The sequence below is a fragment of the Cenococcum geophilum genome (assembly GCF_001692895.1).
Source record: "Cenococcum geophilum 1.58 unplaced genomic scaffold K441scaffold_84, whole genome shotgun sequence".
Taxonomy (NCBI): Eukaryota; Fungi; Ascomycota; class Dothideomycetes; order Gloniales; family Gloniaceae; genus Cenococcum; species Cenococcum geophilum.
Window position 1 is genome coordinate 118,779 of NW_027137642.1, and position 14,176 is coordinate 132,954.

At 38.6% G+C, this 14,176-nt stretch overlaps 2 protein-coding genes across 2 annotated transcripts; one reads left to right on the forward strand and one right to left on the reverse strand.

Annotated features, from left to right (window-relative positions):
- Window positions 1-1,556: 1,556 nt before the first annotated feature.
- Window positions 1,557-1,834, reverse strand: K441DRAFT_670515 (uncharacterized protein). The gene has a single exon (XM_067650294.1). It carries the CDS (start codon window positions 1,733-1,735, stop codon window positions 1,580-1,582), a length of 156 nt encoding a protein of 51 aa, XP_067497052.1. The 5' UTR covers window positions 1,736-1,834; the 3' UTR covers window positions 1,557-1,579.
- A 1,130-nt stretch (window positions 1,835-2,964) lies between these two features.
- K441DRAFT_670516 (uncharacterized protein) lies at window positions 2,965-4,864 on the forward strand. The gene is made up of 4 exons (XM_067650295.1): window positions 2,965-3,311; window positions 3,375-3,494; window positions 3,543-3,610; window positions 3,674-4,864. Exons 1-4 carry the CDS (start codon window positions 3,072-3,074, stop codon window positions 4,515-4,517), a joined length of 1,272 nt encoding a protein of 423 aa, XP_067497053.1. The 5' UTR covers window positions 2,965-3,071; the 3' UTR covers window positions 4,518-4,864.
- Window positions 4,865-14,176: the final 9,312 nt, after the last annotated feature.

Here is a 14,176-nt window from a genome sequence, read left to right on the forward strand (position 1 = left end):
CCTAGGTAACTTTATAGAAGTTAGAAATAGGCCTTAGATGTATTGATTACGCTATTAAGACGGATATTAATAGCGGTAGTTATAGATAAGGTTTCTAAGTTTGGATAAATATTAGGTCTTAGCGCGATTATAAGAGACTTTAGATGGCTCTGTAGATTTAAGTATAAAGATATTTATTTACACCTGTTATAAGTTAATACTATCCGTACTACTTTTTATACTAAATTTATATATTTCTATAATAAGTTCTAACTAAAAAAATTTAGATTCTATCCTTAACTATGCCTTCTCCTAGGTACAATCTTTTCTGTATAAAAGGAACTTTAGAACCTACTTTACCTAATCCTCCTAAAGCTCTACTACGCCTTCCTAGCTTTAGAAGCTTTTTTGGCTTCTTTAGTAATATAACTGTGCCGAATACTCCCTCTGCTCGCTCCGCTGTATCTAGTTTTACTCTAACGCCTATTATTCTAAACCGTCGCATTCGTCAAGCAATTGCTTATCTTAATTAACGGGAAAGACATAAGGAATAGGAACGGGAGGAGCGAGCTATAGAATGTATTTAACGTCGCTAACGGCTTGAGGAAAGTAACGCTCGAGCGCTTGTTTCTTACTCCCTAAGATATACAATTAAAGGCCTCTATTGTTACCTTTAAGAACCTATCTCTTGCATCGCTGCATTGGTTAAGCAACTATATTCTACTATCTATTGCATCATTAATAAAGCGTATACCCTAACGCGTGTAGGCTACTATAACGCTCTTATATACGGCTTACTAATCCGACGTCGTCTAGTTAATTTCCTAGAGTTAAATACCTAGGCGCGTTATCTTACTTACTTAAAGCTTTCTTTTTACGCAGGAGTACCTTATTCTAATGCTATAGTTACTTAATATCTTAAGAAGGAAGGCTTCTGACAATACGTTGTTTAAGCTAAGCCCTGGCTTACTATAGCTCACTATTGAGCCTAATTAGCGTTTATATTGGCTTACCGTTACTTCTAAGCTAAGGATTAGTGGAGAGTTATGTGGATAGATTAGGCAGCTATACACCGTGGGGGCCACTAGCGACTCTATGTCTTTAGAAGACCTAACGAACGATTTAATCCTACCTACCTTTGTCCTAAATTTAGTAATATACCTTATATAATAGTATGGGCTGTATTTTACGGCATAGAAAAGGGCCTTTACTATTCTGGAACAAGGAAGAATAGGGTAATATTACCGCTTAAGGCTTTTTAGATTACATCTATCTAAAGCTTAAAGAGTTTTACGACTTCTATAATATTAAGTACGCTATATATTTCCCTAATTATAAATTTGGAACTACTCTAACTATAACCGACTACTAGACCTTGCATATTACCCTATTTTACTAGCGTTAGCACTACCCTCGTATGTCTTAGATATGGTTAAAATAAGTTATAAACTTTGGAGTTTAGGGGTCTACTTTCATGTATTTATACCACTTGATTTCCATAGATTTACAATTAAGTTGCTTGTTTAATTCCCATATACTGCAAAGCTTATCCCTTAACCCGTCAACTTGGGCACGCAGGTTATCGATAAGAGTCCACCAATCAGATCGGTAGGATTCGGTAGTCGTGCTCAGGAATACACAATTCGGGGAGTGGCCAAGGCTTCTGGGGGGTTTTTTTCGCCGTCTTATTTGGGGGAATCTTATACCGAGTCTTCTGAACAAGATCTACATCAATTCTAGCGTGATTAGAAGGCATGGTGGTGGTATATTTGATGGTTTAATTCTACGCGTTGTTCTGATTCTGGTGTTCGCGCACGGGCCTTCCACTCTGCTCGCCCTGACGGGTCAAGGGATACTAATAATTATATAAATAGATAACGCTCCCTATTATAAAGCCCACACTACTATTACCTAATTCTAGGAAGACAATATTAAGTTACTTAAGTGGCTAGCAAACAGCCTAGATCTTAATCTAATTAAGGGCGTTTAGAATTGGATAAAGGCTTAAATAGCTTAGTAGAAGCCTCGTCCAACCTTAAAAGAAGCGATATAGGTAGTAATTTAATCTATATAGGAGAACCTGGAGGCTAGCTTCTTTAAGAACCTAGTTACTTCTATACCTGCACGCTTGTAGGTAGTAATTAAAGCAAAAGGGGGACCTACTAAGTAGTAGACGATAGTAGAAAGCTTAGAAGATTAGGGGCTTAGAGGAGACATTTAGATACTTGTTTAATTACTAAGCGTTGATTTTAACACTTATTTGGCTACTGTGACCCCAGAAATATTCGTATATAGGCAATCTGACATACAATTATTGATTTTAAAAAGCTTTATATATTTTTGATATTGAGGTATAATGAAGCTCGCTGCCAAGATGGGGAACTTTATACTAATCCGTATGAGGGTCTCCGCCCGAGAGGCGTCACTAGTAAGGCGCTAACCACCGGATGTGCCAGGACGCTGTACATCTTGATAAGGGTTCTCCACCTCGACAAGGATCGGAGGTGTATGCTCTGCTCTTTCGGGTAGCACAAACCCGCTGCGGAGGCTAGGTTGCCAAGAATCGGCAGGCAAGCCTCATGTCTGGGCACATCCTTTTTCTAGTATGACTGGTGGCGGGATACCAGTGTGTATTCCATGGCGGACTGTGTCGTGGTCTGCCAACGCCAATGAACTGTCGATGCCATCGCTTGGCAGCACTCCACCTCACGGTCTCGCCAGCATCCCGCAAAAATATTTCTTTGCTTTTTATATTCATGACTTTCTGTCGATCGGTAGTCCGTGCACCGATTGTAGGTAAAGATGAGGAAGACTCTCGTGTAAAGATTGATCTATGAAGAAAAAGAGGCTATATATACATAGTGTAGGTGCAGGCAATGGGGGGGGGGGGGAACAGGGGGTACACAGTACATCTGAAACAGGGTCAAGGATAGGGTAATAGGCTAAATCCAACCTGCATCGATACTTTCGGCTGCACCCAGCCTTGCGTTAGGCCAAAGTATTTCTTCGCCATGGTCCCTCCCCCGCTTGGAGCTCGCAATGAGCTTGAAGTTCTCTGCTGACGGTCTGCTGTACCGATTTCCTTGGCAAAGATGGGAGCGTTACCTCTTCAATTGATACTCTTCGCTTCTTGTGCATGGGCCATCCAATTCCGGCTACCTCAAGCCACGAACTCACTTGACTTCGTGCTCGATGTGAAGGGCATTACTCCCCGTCCAACTCCTCCGCCAGCTGTCCGACGAAACCTTTTAGGATGGAAGCGAGCTTCGTCGGCCGAATTCTTGGGTTGGCTTGCTCCCGATAATACATGCGGCTATGTCCAAGGCAGCCTGGTATGGATCATCGCAAATATCAATGCTTATGACGAATGCGAGCTTCTTAACCAAGTCATATAGGGTGCTATAAAGACATGCTATACCGATCAGGTTTGCGGTGCCGTCTACAATAGTATCGTAGGTACCCTAGCTTGTTTTGGAACCGATTATACAGGTCTCCCGACAGCCTATGGTGCTTGTGTATGTAACTTCAACGAGGTTACTGCCAGCATTCGCTAATTTGCACAGATTGATTCTGCACAATACTCGGCCTCATGCAACAATGTCTGTCGACAAGATATTAACACCGTCAAATGGTTCGTCTTCGTCCGCTAAGGGTGTTATCCCTCAAAACATGTGTGGCGGCTAATGTTCAGCAGCACTGATAGCGACTCTCCTTACTGTTTCCCCTACTCTATCCCGGACATAAACGTTGCCTGGTTTTCCTGCGATTCCGTAAGCATCACCACTTTCGAAATCTTCCTTACAACATTTGTTGGTGAAACGGATGACAGGACTTGGTCGGAGGTGTACGACACCCCCAGCTCCTCCATTTACTCAAAATTCTCATTGAGTTACGGAACCGGTGCCGGATTTACACAAGCTTCAACCCTAGGGACTTCTTCGGCGACACCACACTCGATGACAACTTCCGCAGCAGCCACGACCACGAGCTCCGGCGGTGGAGGCGGAGGTGGCTCTTCAAACGCTGGCGCCATAGCCGGCGGCGTCGTTGGCGGCATCGCTGTTCTGGCCCTCGCAGGCCTTGGGATTTTCTATATCATCCACCGCAAAAGAGAAACAAATCCCCAGCTGCAGCCTAGAGCACCGGATCAACCAGCCTACGGCGGCAGCCATCCGCCAATGGTCCCTCACCCAGCCATGGACCAGGTCCCGCAAAGTTATTCTCAGCAGCCATATAAGCCATACCAACCTGTACAGCCTCCACCACCTCAAGATCCCAATAGTCTTGCAGCAGCAGGCTACTTCGGCCCCAATGCCGGATCAGAGACGGATAGCTACGCGACCTCGCCGGGCAGCCCAAATCCTACCCTACCGAGGTATAGCGTTGCCGCTGGCAGTCAGGCAACTCCTGGCGCTCCCTCCCCGAACCCGGAGACTCAGCAGTTTACGGAGGCCCAGCTGCAGCCATTGCCACCAGGGCAGTATGGGCAACAGGTTCCGAGTGAGATGTGGGCTGGCAATGCATCTACGCAGCGCTGAGTTCAGCTACTGACAAGAATGTAATGATGTGAGAGATGGACAAATATTAAGTACTTTCGGCAAATTTGTATGAGTTTTATATTTGCGGTTAATCTTTCTCTTCAGGCCATACACATCCTCTTTGTCCTTGCTAACCTCGCTCCGCTAAACTGCTTTTCAACATATAGTTTACGTTATGACGTGAGTAATTAATTTTGTCACCTGTGCGACGTGGGAAGCCACCTGTTGGACTTCTGGATATATCAATAACTCTTGATTCGCGAACTGGACGTCATCGGACCGCTCATACATGTTCTTCCTTGGCATTTCAAGTAACACTGCGCCCGCAACCTTACCCAGTACAGCACAAACACTTTATGTTTCCTTGAAGTTTTGTCACTTGATCGATCCAGATCCAAGTGCCCTGCGCACAGACTTTGATATACTCCTCTGAACTGAAGCGTCCGATTGCCAAATGCGACCTAAGACTCCCCACATGTGAGCCAGCCTTAACTAAATGTCCCGATACCGCCTCCGCCTAGAAGACTATACCACGGGATAGGGGTTCTGCCCTCCCAGGCGAGTCTTTTACAGCAACACCTTAGGAGTATTGAGATTTCATAACGAGATCCAGCCTGCAGTATGGTACGACTGCTCTGTACACGGATCTGCGAACAATTTACTAACTTATCTTGCATGCTGCGACCATTGGGTTAAGGTATATTGAAAAACATATGGCAACAAGGGTGACAAGAAGTAGGATAACGTCATATGTAAACCTATGGCACGGGGAGCGAAGCGCGTCCGCGGCTATGCCATCGCTAGAACGCGCTCCTCTTTACCCACGTAAAGAGCTTCTTTGAGGTTACCAAATTCGTGCAGAAAATGCATGGAAGAGTATTTCAGAAATTATTTTGGTTTAGAAGCTATACCTGCCGTTACCCGAAAGGCTCATGCTCTACCAACCTAGTAATGGCTTCCCTGCGATTCAAGCGCCCGTTTTAGAGCACTGATTCGACCTTGCATGGTTCCGTCCGCATGATGGGGGTTAACCTGTACATTGCATCCGCGACTTTCGATCCATGTAGGAATTTAACATGCTTTATTCCCAATTTAGAGACCCATATTTTGGGGAAAGAGCCGGTCACGACGTGGAGAGGTAACTGATAACACTGTTCTTGTTCGACCGGGCACCCTGCGTCTGTGGCTGCTGATGTGAACTTCTGAGCAAGCCAAGAGTTATATGGGGAATGATGATAAACGATAGAGCCCTATAATAACGTATTTAGGTTGACTGCGCCCTTTAGTGAACGCAGTCGGCCCGAAGGGCCCACAGTAGGCGAAGCAAGCGATTGTCCCTCAGGCATCAAGGCACCAATATTCCGTGCACCCCCTAGATAGACCAAAATCATCACAATTTCATCAATTTACTACCAAAACAATGCCTATAACGCCTCCTAATCGCAAGACGGACCGTAGAGAATTCTCTACCCACACTCGCACGCGTTTTTACACCGCATATAACCTTAGAAACCTAGGAGAAGGCATTAAAGATGTTATAAGGACGATTAACTTTAGAGGCTACTATAATATATATAAGAATATACTCCGGTTACGTAGGATAAAGGGCAAGGAGGCCGACTATAGGCCTAGCAAGCACTATAATGGCCAAAGCCATTATGCAATTATAGACGCCTAGCTAACTGCTATATAAAGTAATAACCTAATACGCAAAGCACCGTTTAATGCCTAGATACGGCACTATGGTATATATACAACCGTCTAAACCCTCTAAATATATAACTAAAAGACAAATTAGAAGCGCTATAAGATGACAATAGTAACGCCTCTATATAGCTATAATAAGGAGAAGTGTATATAGTATGGATAGGAGCATAGGACCATACTATAGCCAATTTTTAGCAATTTATATACTTTATGGATAAAGCGTATATTAACCCGCATTAGTAAAGCAGCTAGTATATCTATTAGAGAAAGGGAATACGCTATAATCCTAAGAATTTATAGGTAAATTCTAGGAAGGATAATATACGGTTTTAACTTTATATAGTAAGCAATATAAGATAGCACTATATTAGGCCTTTTATCTTCTATAATAATAAAAATAACTACTTAGAGCCTCTAAAGCGTATACTAAAGCCACGCCGATATCCTAAGAACGAGACTAACGTGTAGTACGAGCAGCGGCTTATATAGTAGCGTGCTAAGGTGCCTTATAGGGTTAATATAAAGCTAAAGGGCAATCCTATAACGTAGAAATACTATACTAAGCGGTTGCTTCCTAGCCTTGTTACTACCCTTTATAAGCACTATAATAACCTAAAATACCTAAAATATAAGAACTATATGCTATAGGAGGATAATAATAGGTTGTATAGTACTAGAAGCAAGGTTAATATAGCGCAAGAAATAAAGGAAAAGGCATATATTAAGGTACTTAACCACCCCCCACAATCTCTAGATCTAAACCCTATTAAGGGCATTTAGAATATCTTTAAACAGTATATTAGAAAGCGTTATTATAAGTAGAAAACCTATAAGCGGCTTAAGGCTATAGCTATTAAGGAATAGGATAAAATTTAATAGTTAAAATAAGGCCAAATATAGGTTTGGCGACGGATCTTTAAGCTGCTATTACAGTGCGAGCAGCTATAAAAAATAGGTGGAAAGCGTATTTAAAGCTACTTATGGTAATTAAATTATAAATAGCTATTTATCTGCCTTCTGCTTAAGCTATTAAAAATTAGTGCCTTAATACCTAAGGGACAATCGCTTACTTTGCCTACTGTAGGCCTATTAACAGGCAGATTCTAAGGCTAGTACCTAGCACCTAGCACATCCTTACTATTAATTAGGATTGGATTTTATTACCCTTTTTAGTTATAATTTACTACTAGTTTTATTTACCTTTCTATTACCTATTACTAACTAAGTAGCAATATTAACTAGGTAGTAATTAAGTAATAGTTATAAATTACTATTAGCGTTGCTAATAGCCCTTACTACCTACCTAATATATATAGTAAGGCTCTAGAGCCTCTTATAATAAGATAAAGTCCTTATTTTTTTTAGAGCTAGCACTAATACAACTAATATAAACTAATAAAAATATTAGTTATTAGAAATATATTAGCAATATAGTATTACTAATATTAGATAATAATAAAAAATAACCAGCTTTATATAACGTGGGTAATAGGGTTATAACGGCGATATAGTTATAATAGTTGGCTACTACTGCCTTTATAATGTAGATAGAACACTAAAATACTGCCAAAATGCCTTAGAAGTCGTGCACGCTATTAGGTCGTGCACGCCGTTATATCGTACACGATCTAACCGCAATTTCTAAGGCATTTTGGCAGTATTTTGGTATTCCATCTACATTAGGAAGGCGGTAGTAGCCAACCGTTATAACTATATCGCCGTTATAACTCTATTACCTACGTTAGCCCTATATTATAATAGAGCCTTAATGTAGGTAATAGGGTTATAACGGCAATAGGGTTATAACGGTCGGCTACTACCGCCTTCCCGATATAGATGGAATGCCAAAATACTGCCAAAATGCCTTAGGGGTTGCAGCTTTAGATTAAATCTAAAGGCTTTAGAACAGGACCGATCTGAAACTCAAATCTAATTCTAGCGCGATCGTTTAGTTAATCTAACAACTTTCTAATCTAAAGCTACTCTAGATTGGTAAGCGCGTCAAATTTAAAAGCTATACCATATATAGTAGTTAAACTAAGGCTCTTAGCGTCAGTTCAATAAGGAGCTCAAAGCTCCTTATTTTAACTCCAGTTCAAATCTAAGGCCTTGTGTAAGAGTACATATATTAGATCCCGCCGCGCTTGCGAACAAGTTCGCAAGCGCTCCGTGTCTTTTTGGCCGAATGGCGACGTTGGGGCGGGAAACGTTACACCTTGTATACGCGCCCAATTAACGACTGCTTATAATATGACGACTCCACCCACCCCAATTACGACGCTATTTCAGTTACGCCTATATGTATTTTATAACGTCTTTATTTTAACTCTCGCGATTACATTATAGGCGTTGCCGTAGCTCTACTTCGGCCTCTACGGAAGCTAGGGGAGGGCGTTAAGGGCATTGATTAAGGAGGAGCCATAGTGAAAAGTTGCGATAGAGGCTGCAGTAGAGATACTTACTTAAATCGTCCACCAAGACTAACCACGTATTATGCGACGTTAGATTCTAGGCTTTAATCTAAAGGCTTACCAAACGATTAACTTAATTAGAGCTTTAACTAAGCCACGGTAGTAGCCGCTACTAATTACAAAACGGTTAATACTAAAAGACGCACTAATACAAGAGATCCTGTTAGACGCTAAGTAGGCTAATAGAAATAGTATATATAATACCCTATAAGGAAGAACCTTAGGGGCTTAAAGGCCCCAAGGAGGTATCTATACGTTGCTTTAGTATGCTCAGACTAAGAAACCGATAAATATCTGCTGCGCGGATTATTAAATATCCGCAAGCTAACCTATTTAATTAATCCATCTATTTCTTAGTCTAAGCCACTTTAGTAGACTTTTAGAAGCTAAGCCGCTCTATTTATATAAGGCAAACTATTAACTTTAACAAAATTGATATAAGTAGCCGCCACGTCTATTATCCTGTAAATATCTATATTAGAATCGCCTTAACTAGCTCTCTAATTAATAGATTTTCTAGAACTAACCGCTAGCTATAGGTGTATCTAAAAAGCGTTAAAGAAACCCCTTTATTTTATCTAGCAGGAGCCAGTCTTCTTAATCTTTTAATAATAAACTATACTCTCCATTAACTAATACCGCTAGAGGATTAAGAGATATAGCGGATATAGCACCCAAGGGCATTAGCCGTCTTGTCCTACCTCTATTATTTCCCCCATCGCTATCCGTAGCTTAAAGGCGGTCCTTAATAGCCTACTTACCGCTGCCAAACTATATAGATCCCTAAGAGGATAAAGAAGTAGGAGTTAATAAAATACTTATAATATCCGCAATATCCGCAATATCTGTAAAGAGGATATCCGCTATAGAGAAGGTCTGGGTAATTATTAACTGTTTTAGGCTATAGTGGATATCTATAGGAGACCTAGCGCTTAAACAAATTATAATAGCTAAAGGTTTATATAAGGCACTAAAGAAGAAAAGAGTAAGGGAGCTCCTTAGTAAACTCTTAAAGGATGCTAATATCCTAAATATCTATACTAAAGAGATAGAGAAGCGCGGTATAGCGGGTGCTAGTATTACTCTTATTATTTAGGGAGAGCTTAAAGAGCTAAGGGAGAAAGAGTTACTATTTGGCGGCTTTAACTAATATGCGGATATTAAGCAGCTTAACCTTAAGCAGTACTATTAAGCCGTAAAGATTTACGCACCTATACTAGAGTATATAATTATAGCATATTAAGAGGGTTAACGTAAACGTTTTTTATATAAAGGCCGTGCAGTTCTAATAGCTTCTACGCTTATATTTAGTCTTTTATAAAACTCTGCAAATTATATCCTATAGCTGCTAGGGATATATCTCTAAGCTAACGGTATTAAGTGCCGCGTGCTTTCTATACTCTATAGGCTTAGATTAATTAATAGTTATACTATTTTAAATCGGTAGAAGGAGCGGGTAGCCTAAGAGTTAAGGTTTAGCCTATAATCTCCGCGGTGCGGGTATATACTAACCTATATATAGGTAAAAATCCGCTTAATAGGTTCGGCTTCTAATATAATTATTATCTATAATAACTTCGACTACCCCCTAATAAGTTTGGTATTAAATACTTAGAGACACTAAGACGTTCTATTTACGCACAACTGGTAAGCTTATCTTTAGCGTATATATACCTAATAGTGGGCTTTAATAGAGCATGCTTTATATGGATATTTTACTTAAGTTTATAGATATTACAAAGGCTCTAGGTAATCTATAAGATAAAATATAAAAGCAGATTTTAATAGCTTTAATTTATAAAGCTATTATAGAAGCATATCTAGGCCTTAATATATTACTTAGTAAAAACGTATAGTTTAAACATCTATATATGCCTACTATTAATATAATACCGGCTGCGCGGACATCTAGGCTTAACCTAGGACCTATTATAACTAGAGAGGCTTCTATATCTAAAACCTATAAGGTATTAAATAATATCTTTCTCTATTAAATAAATCTATAACGTACTAATAAAGTATTTAAGGAGTAATTATTTTTAATCTATAGTAATTAAAAGACCGTAAAGCTTATTTGGTCATATCAAGGAGAACATACTAAGTTAATATCCGCTTATAATAGCCTATGTTAGGCTCTGCCTATTCTAGCTCTTTAGTACCTAAAGCTAAACTACCTATATATAGTTATACAGTATTACTATAGTGGCAAGCAATTAGCTTAAGAGTACTCTATGCTATATACCTATATAAATCACCTAGGTTAAAGGAATATCCTAGCTAAGTATACGCTGTTTTATTATATAGAGGAGCTAATTCTTTATAGCTTCGACGCTTATATTATAGCGTTACTCTATACTTAGATTAAGGACTCCTATAACACTAAGTCGCCTATAAATATTAAGTAGAACCTTAAGAGTCTATCTCCGCAACGTCTATTAGTAGTAGTTAAGGATATCCGTATAGCTGTTTTTGGTTAGGAAGTCTCTTAGGCAGCTAACTATACTAGCTAGCTTACGGAACTACGGTAAAAGGGTTACCCTAAGCAGGCTAGCAGTGCTGTATCTTTATAAACACTTCTTAAGCCTACTAATGTAGAGTTTCTAATATATCTCCGCTTCTTATAACTAGTAAAGACGTATAAAGTCCTTAAGTACGCTATTAAGCTTGTAGATATTGGCCTACTCTACCATGTACTCCCCTATATCTATATCTATTTTATACTAGTAGGTAGTTAGAATAAAAACTATCTACTAGAGATATTATATTTCTTTTAGTTAACTTTAATAGATACCTATTCCCCTAAGCTCTAATAAGCTATCCTAGTAAATAGTTTAGTAAATAACCGTAGTAAATAGAATAGTTATTACTTAATAGACCTTAATAATAAGCTACTTAACGGAGAGCTAAAGCAGCTTATATATACTTATAGCAATTTAACGTTTAACCTAAACTCGCTCTTTTGTTAGAGCGTTTATATAACTAATTATATAGGGCCACTACGTATAAAGTTTAAGATTACGTTTAGTAAACGAACGTCTACTTAATATGCTATTAAATCTACTATAGTGGATATTTAATCGCTTGCTAATACGATTACCGCAGGTTTTATTATTCGCTATTAGGCACGGTAAGTAAATATAGAAGCGCCGCCTTTACTATAACTAGGTATTAAATAACTTAACTAATCTACCCTTAACAAGTTTAATTTACGACTAGGTGGTAATCTTTCCGCTATATTTAATAAGCTTAATCTCCATAATAATAATAATAAGTTAAATAGCTTTATACTCCCTACTAACTTTGCTTAAACCTAGCTTTAACCTACGTATAACTTAATAAGTAATATAAAATATCAGCCGCAAGCTATTACTATAACCGTTTAATATCCGCTATAGTTAATAGCACTAGTACATATTCCCAAGTAATTAATATTATTAATTAATTAATCTATTTAGTTTTTAAGCTGTGCTTACTAAGAATATAGAATAAGAGGGGGAGGGGGGCGTCGTCCTAATAGATATTAGCTACTATAGTTATAATATCCGCTTAGCGGATATAAGGTAAACTTACCTAGTATTAGCTAGCCTCGCTTAATATTAGCTAACCTCGCATAATATTAGCCCGATATATACTAATTAGCATTACCGTTAATTTCCTATAGTGCTCTTTATATATATTTACCTCTATTTAATCGCGCTAACCGCCTCTATAATACTAATAAAGACGTATTTAGCTGGCTTATTACTAGCGGTATAAATATATCTAACGGCTAGTATAAGGGTACTAATAAAGGAGTAGGAGCTAGAGACCTAAGAGTTAGTAAAGGTATAGGTATATCCTCTTCCTAAGTTATTAGTAAGAGGTTTATAGCTAACTATTAACTAGCCTATAATATATTAGCGCTTATCTATAGTAGCGTACTGCTTTAACGCTTAGGAAAACCGCTCTAATATCTATATAATTAACCCAGAAGAACCTAAGAGTTGCCCTATTTTTTTCTACTTCTGCTTTTATTCCTTATATTACAGACGCTTTAAGTACAATGTTACGACTACTTGGAGAAGAGTCGGAAGAAGCTAGTTGGCTAATTTAAGCACGGTCCAGGATAGAGCCGATAAAGCTATATAACGAGGAATGGTAACTAAGGTCACGTAGGGTAATCTGTATAATCTGTAGGATCTATATAATCCGCAATAGAGTAGACGAAGCACACGTACATTACGTATAAGAAGGATTTCTTAGGAGTACGGTTGTGTATTTAAAGGACTACAGTCCCTACCTAGATAGTTCCTTCCTTATAGTAATTCTTAGAATATAATTAGAGTTAATTTATTAGGCAACTACTCCACTAGTTATTATTACGTTGTTAACTTTAATTTGCATTACCTATATACCTAGCCTATTAATAAGCCTATCGTAGTACCTACTATAAGGTTCCGTTATATAATTACTACCTAGTTATAGTATTAAATATAGAGAGTTGAATAATATACCACTAAAAGCAGCCACTACGACGCTATTAACGGCGGTAACTACTTTAAGGTTAGGAGGGGACACTAGTATAGCGGACACTAACTCTTAATAACCTGTAACGGTTAAATAACTATAAGAGATAGTTGACCAGTTAATAACAAATAATGCGGCGCTAGAAGAAAGGGTTAATAGAATAGGAGTAGTAAAAATTAAGTTACTATTAATCGAGAGGTACTTAGGAGAAAGATTAAAGCTTAAAGGATTTCTTATATAAATGCACTTTAAGGTTACGTAAGAAGGAGCTAAGCTACTAATACCTATGGATTAAATAGCCTATGCAGGACTATTCCTATTAAGAAGAGTACTTAAGTGGTTTAAGCCTTACCTTACGGAAATATAGGCAAATAAAATGATGACCACTAATTAAGAGGTACGGTTTATATTCTTAAGTTAGGAAGGGTTTATAGAGTAACTTACGCAAATATTTGGAGACCTAGAGGCGGTGACTATAGCGGAAAGAAAACTCCAAAACATTACGTAACGAACTTTAGCAATTAAGTATACAACATAGTTCCAGACGTTAGCGACGTAAGTAGAGTGGAATAATAAGGCGCTTATAGTATAGTATAAGTAAGGACTTAAGGCTAAAGCCTAGGACGTAATTATTCTAATAGAAGATGCGGATACCCTAAAGGAGTTAATAGATTAAGTAATTAAGATTAACAATTAGATCTACTAAAGGGAATAGGCTAAAAGAGGTTAGAATAGAGTTCTATAGTTATATAAGGCATAAAGTACGTATTAACCAAAACTAAGTTAAAAACTATGGTATGGCGTAGAGTTAATAGACCTAAGTAGTACTAAAGAAGCCTATAAAAGATAGAGTAAGAAATTGTAAAAACCTAGAGGTTAAGGATCTAGTAATTATAGGACTAAGGAGCAGAGGCTAAACCTGTCAGATAATCTATATTCTATGTGGCGTAGGACGTATACAAGTTACGTGTACGG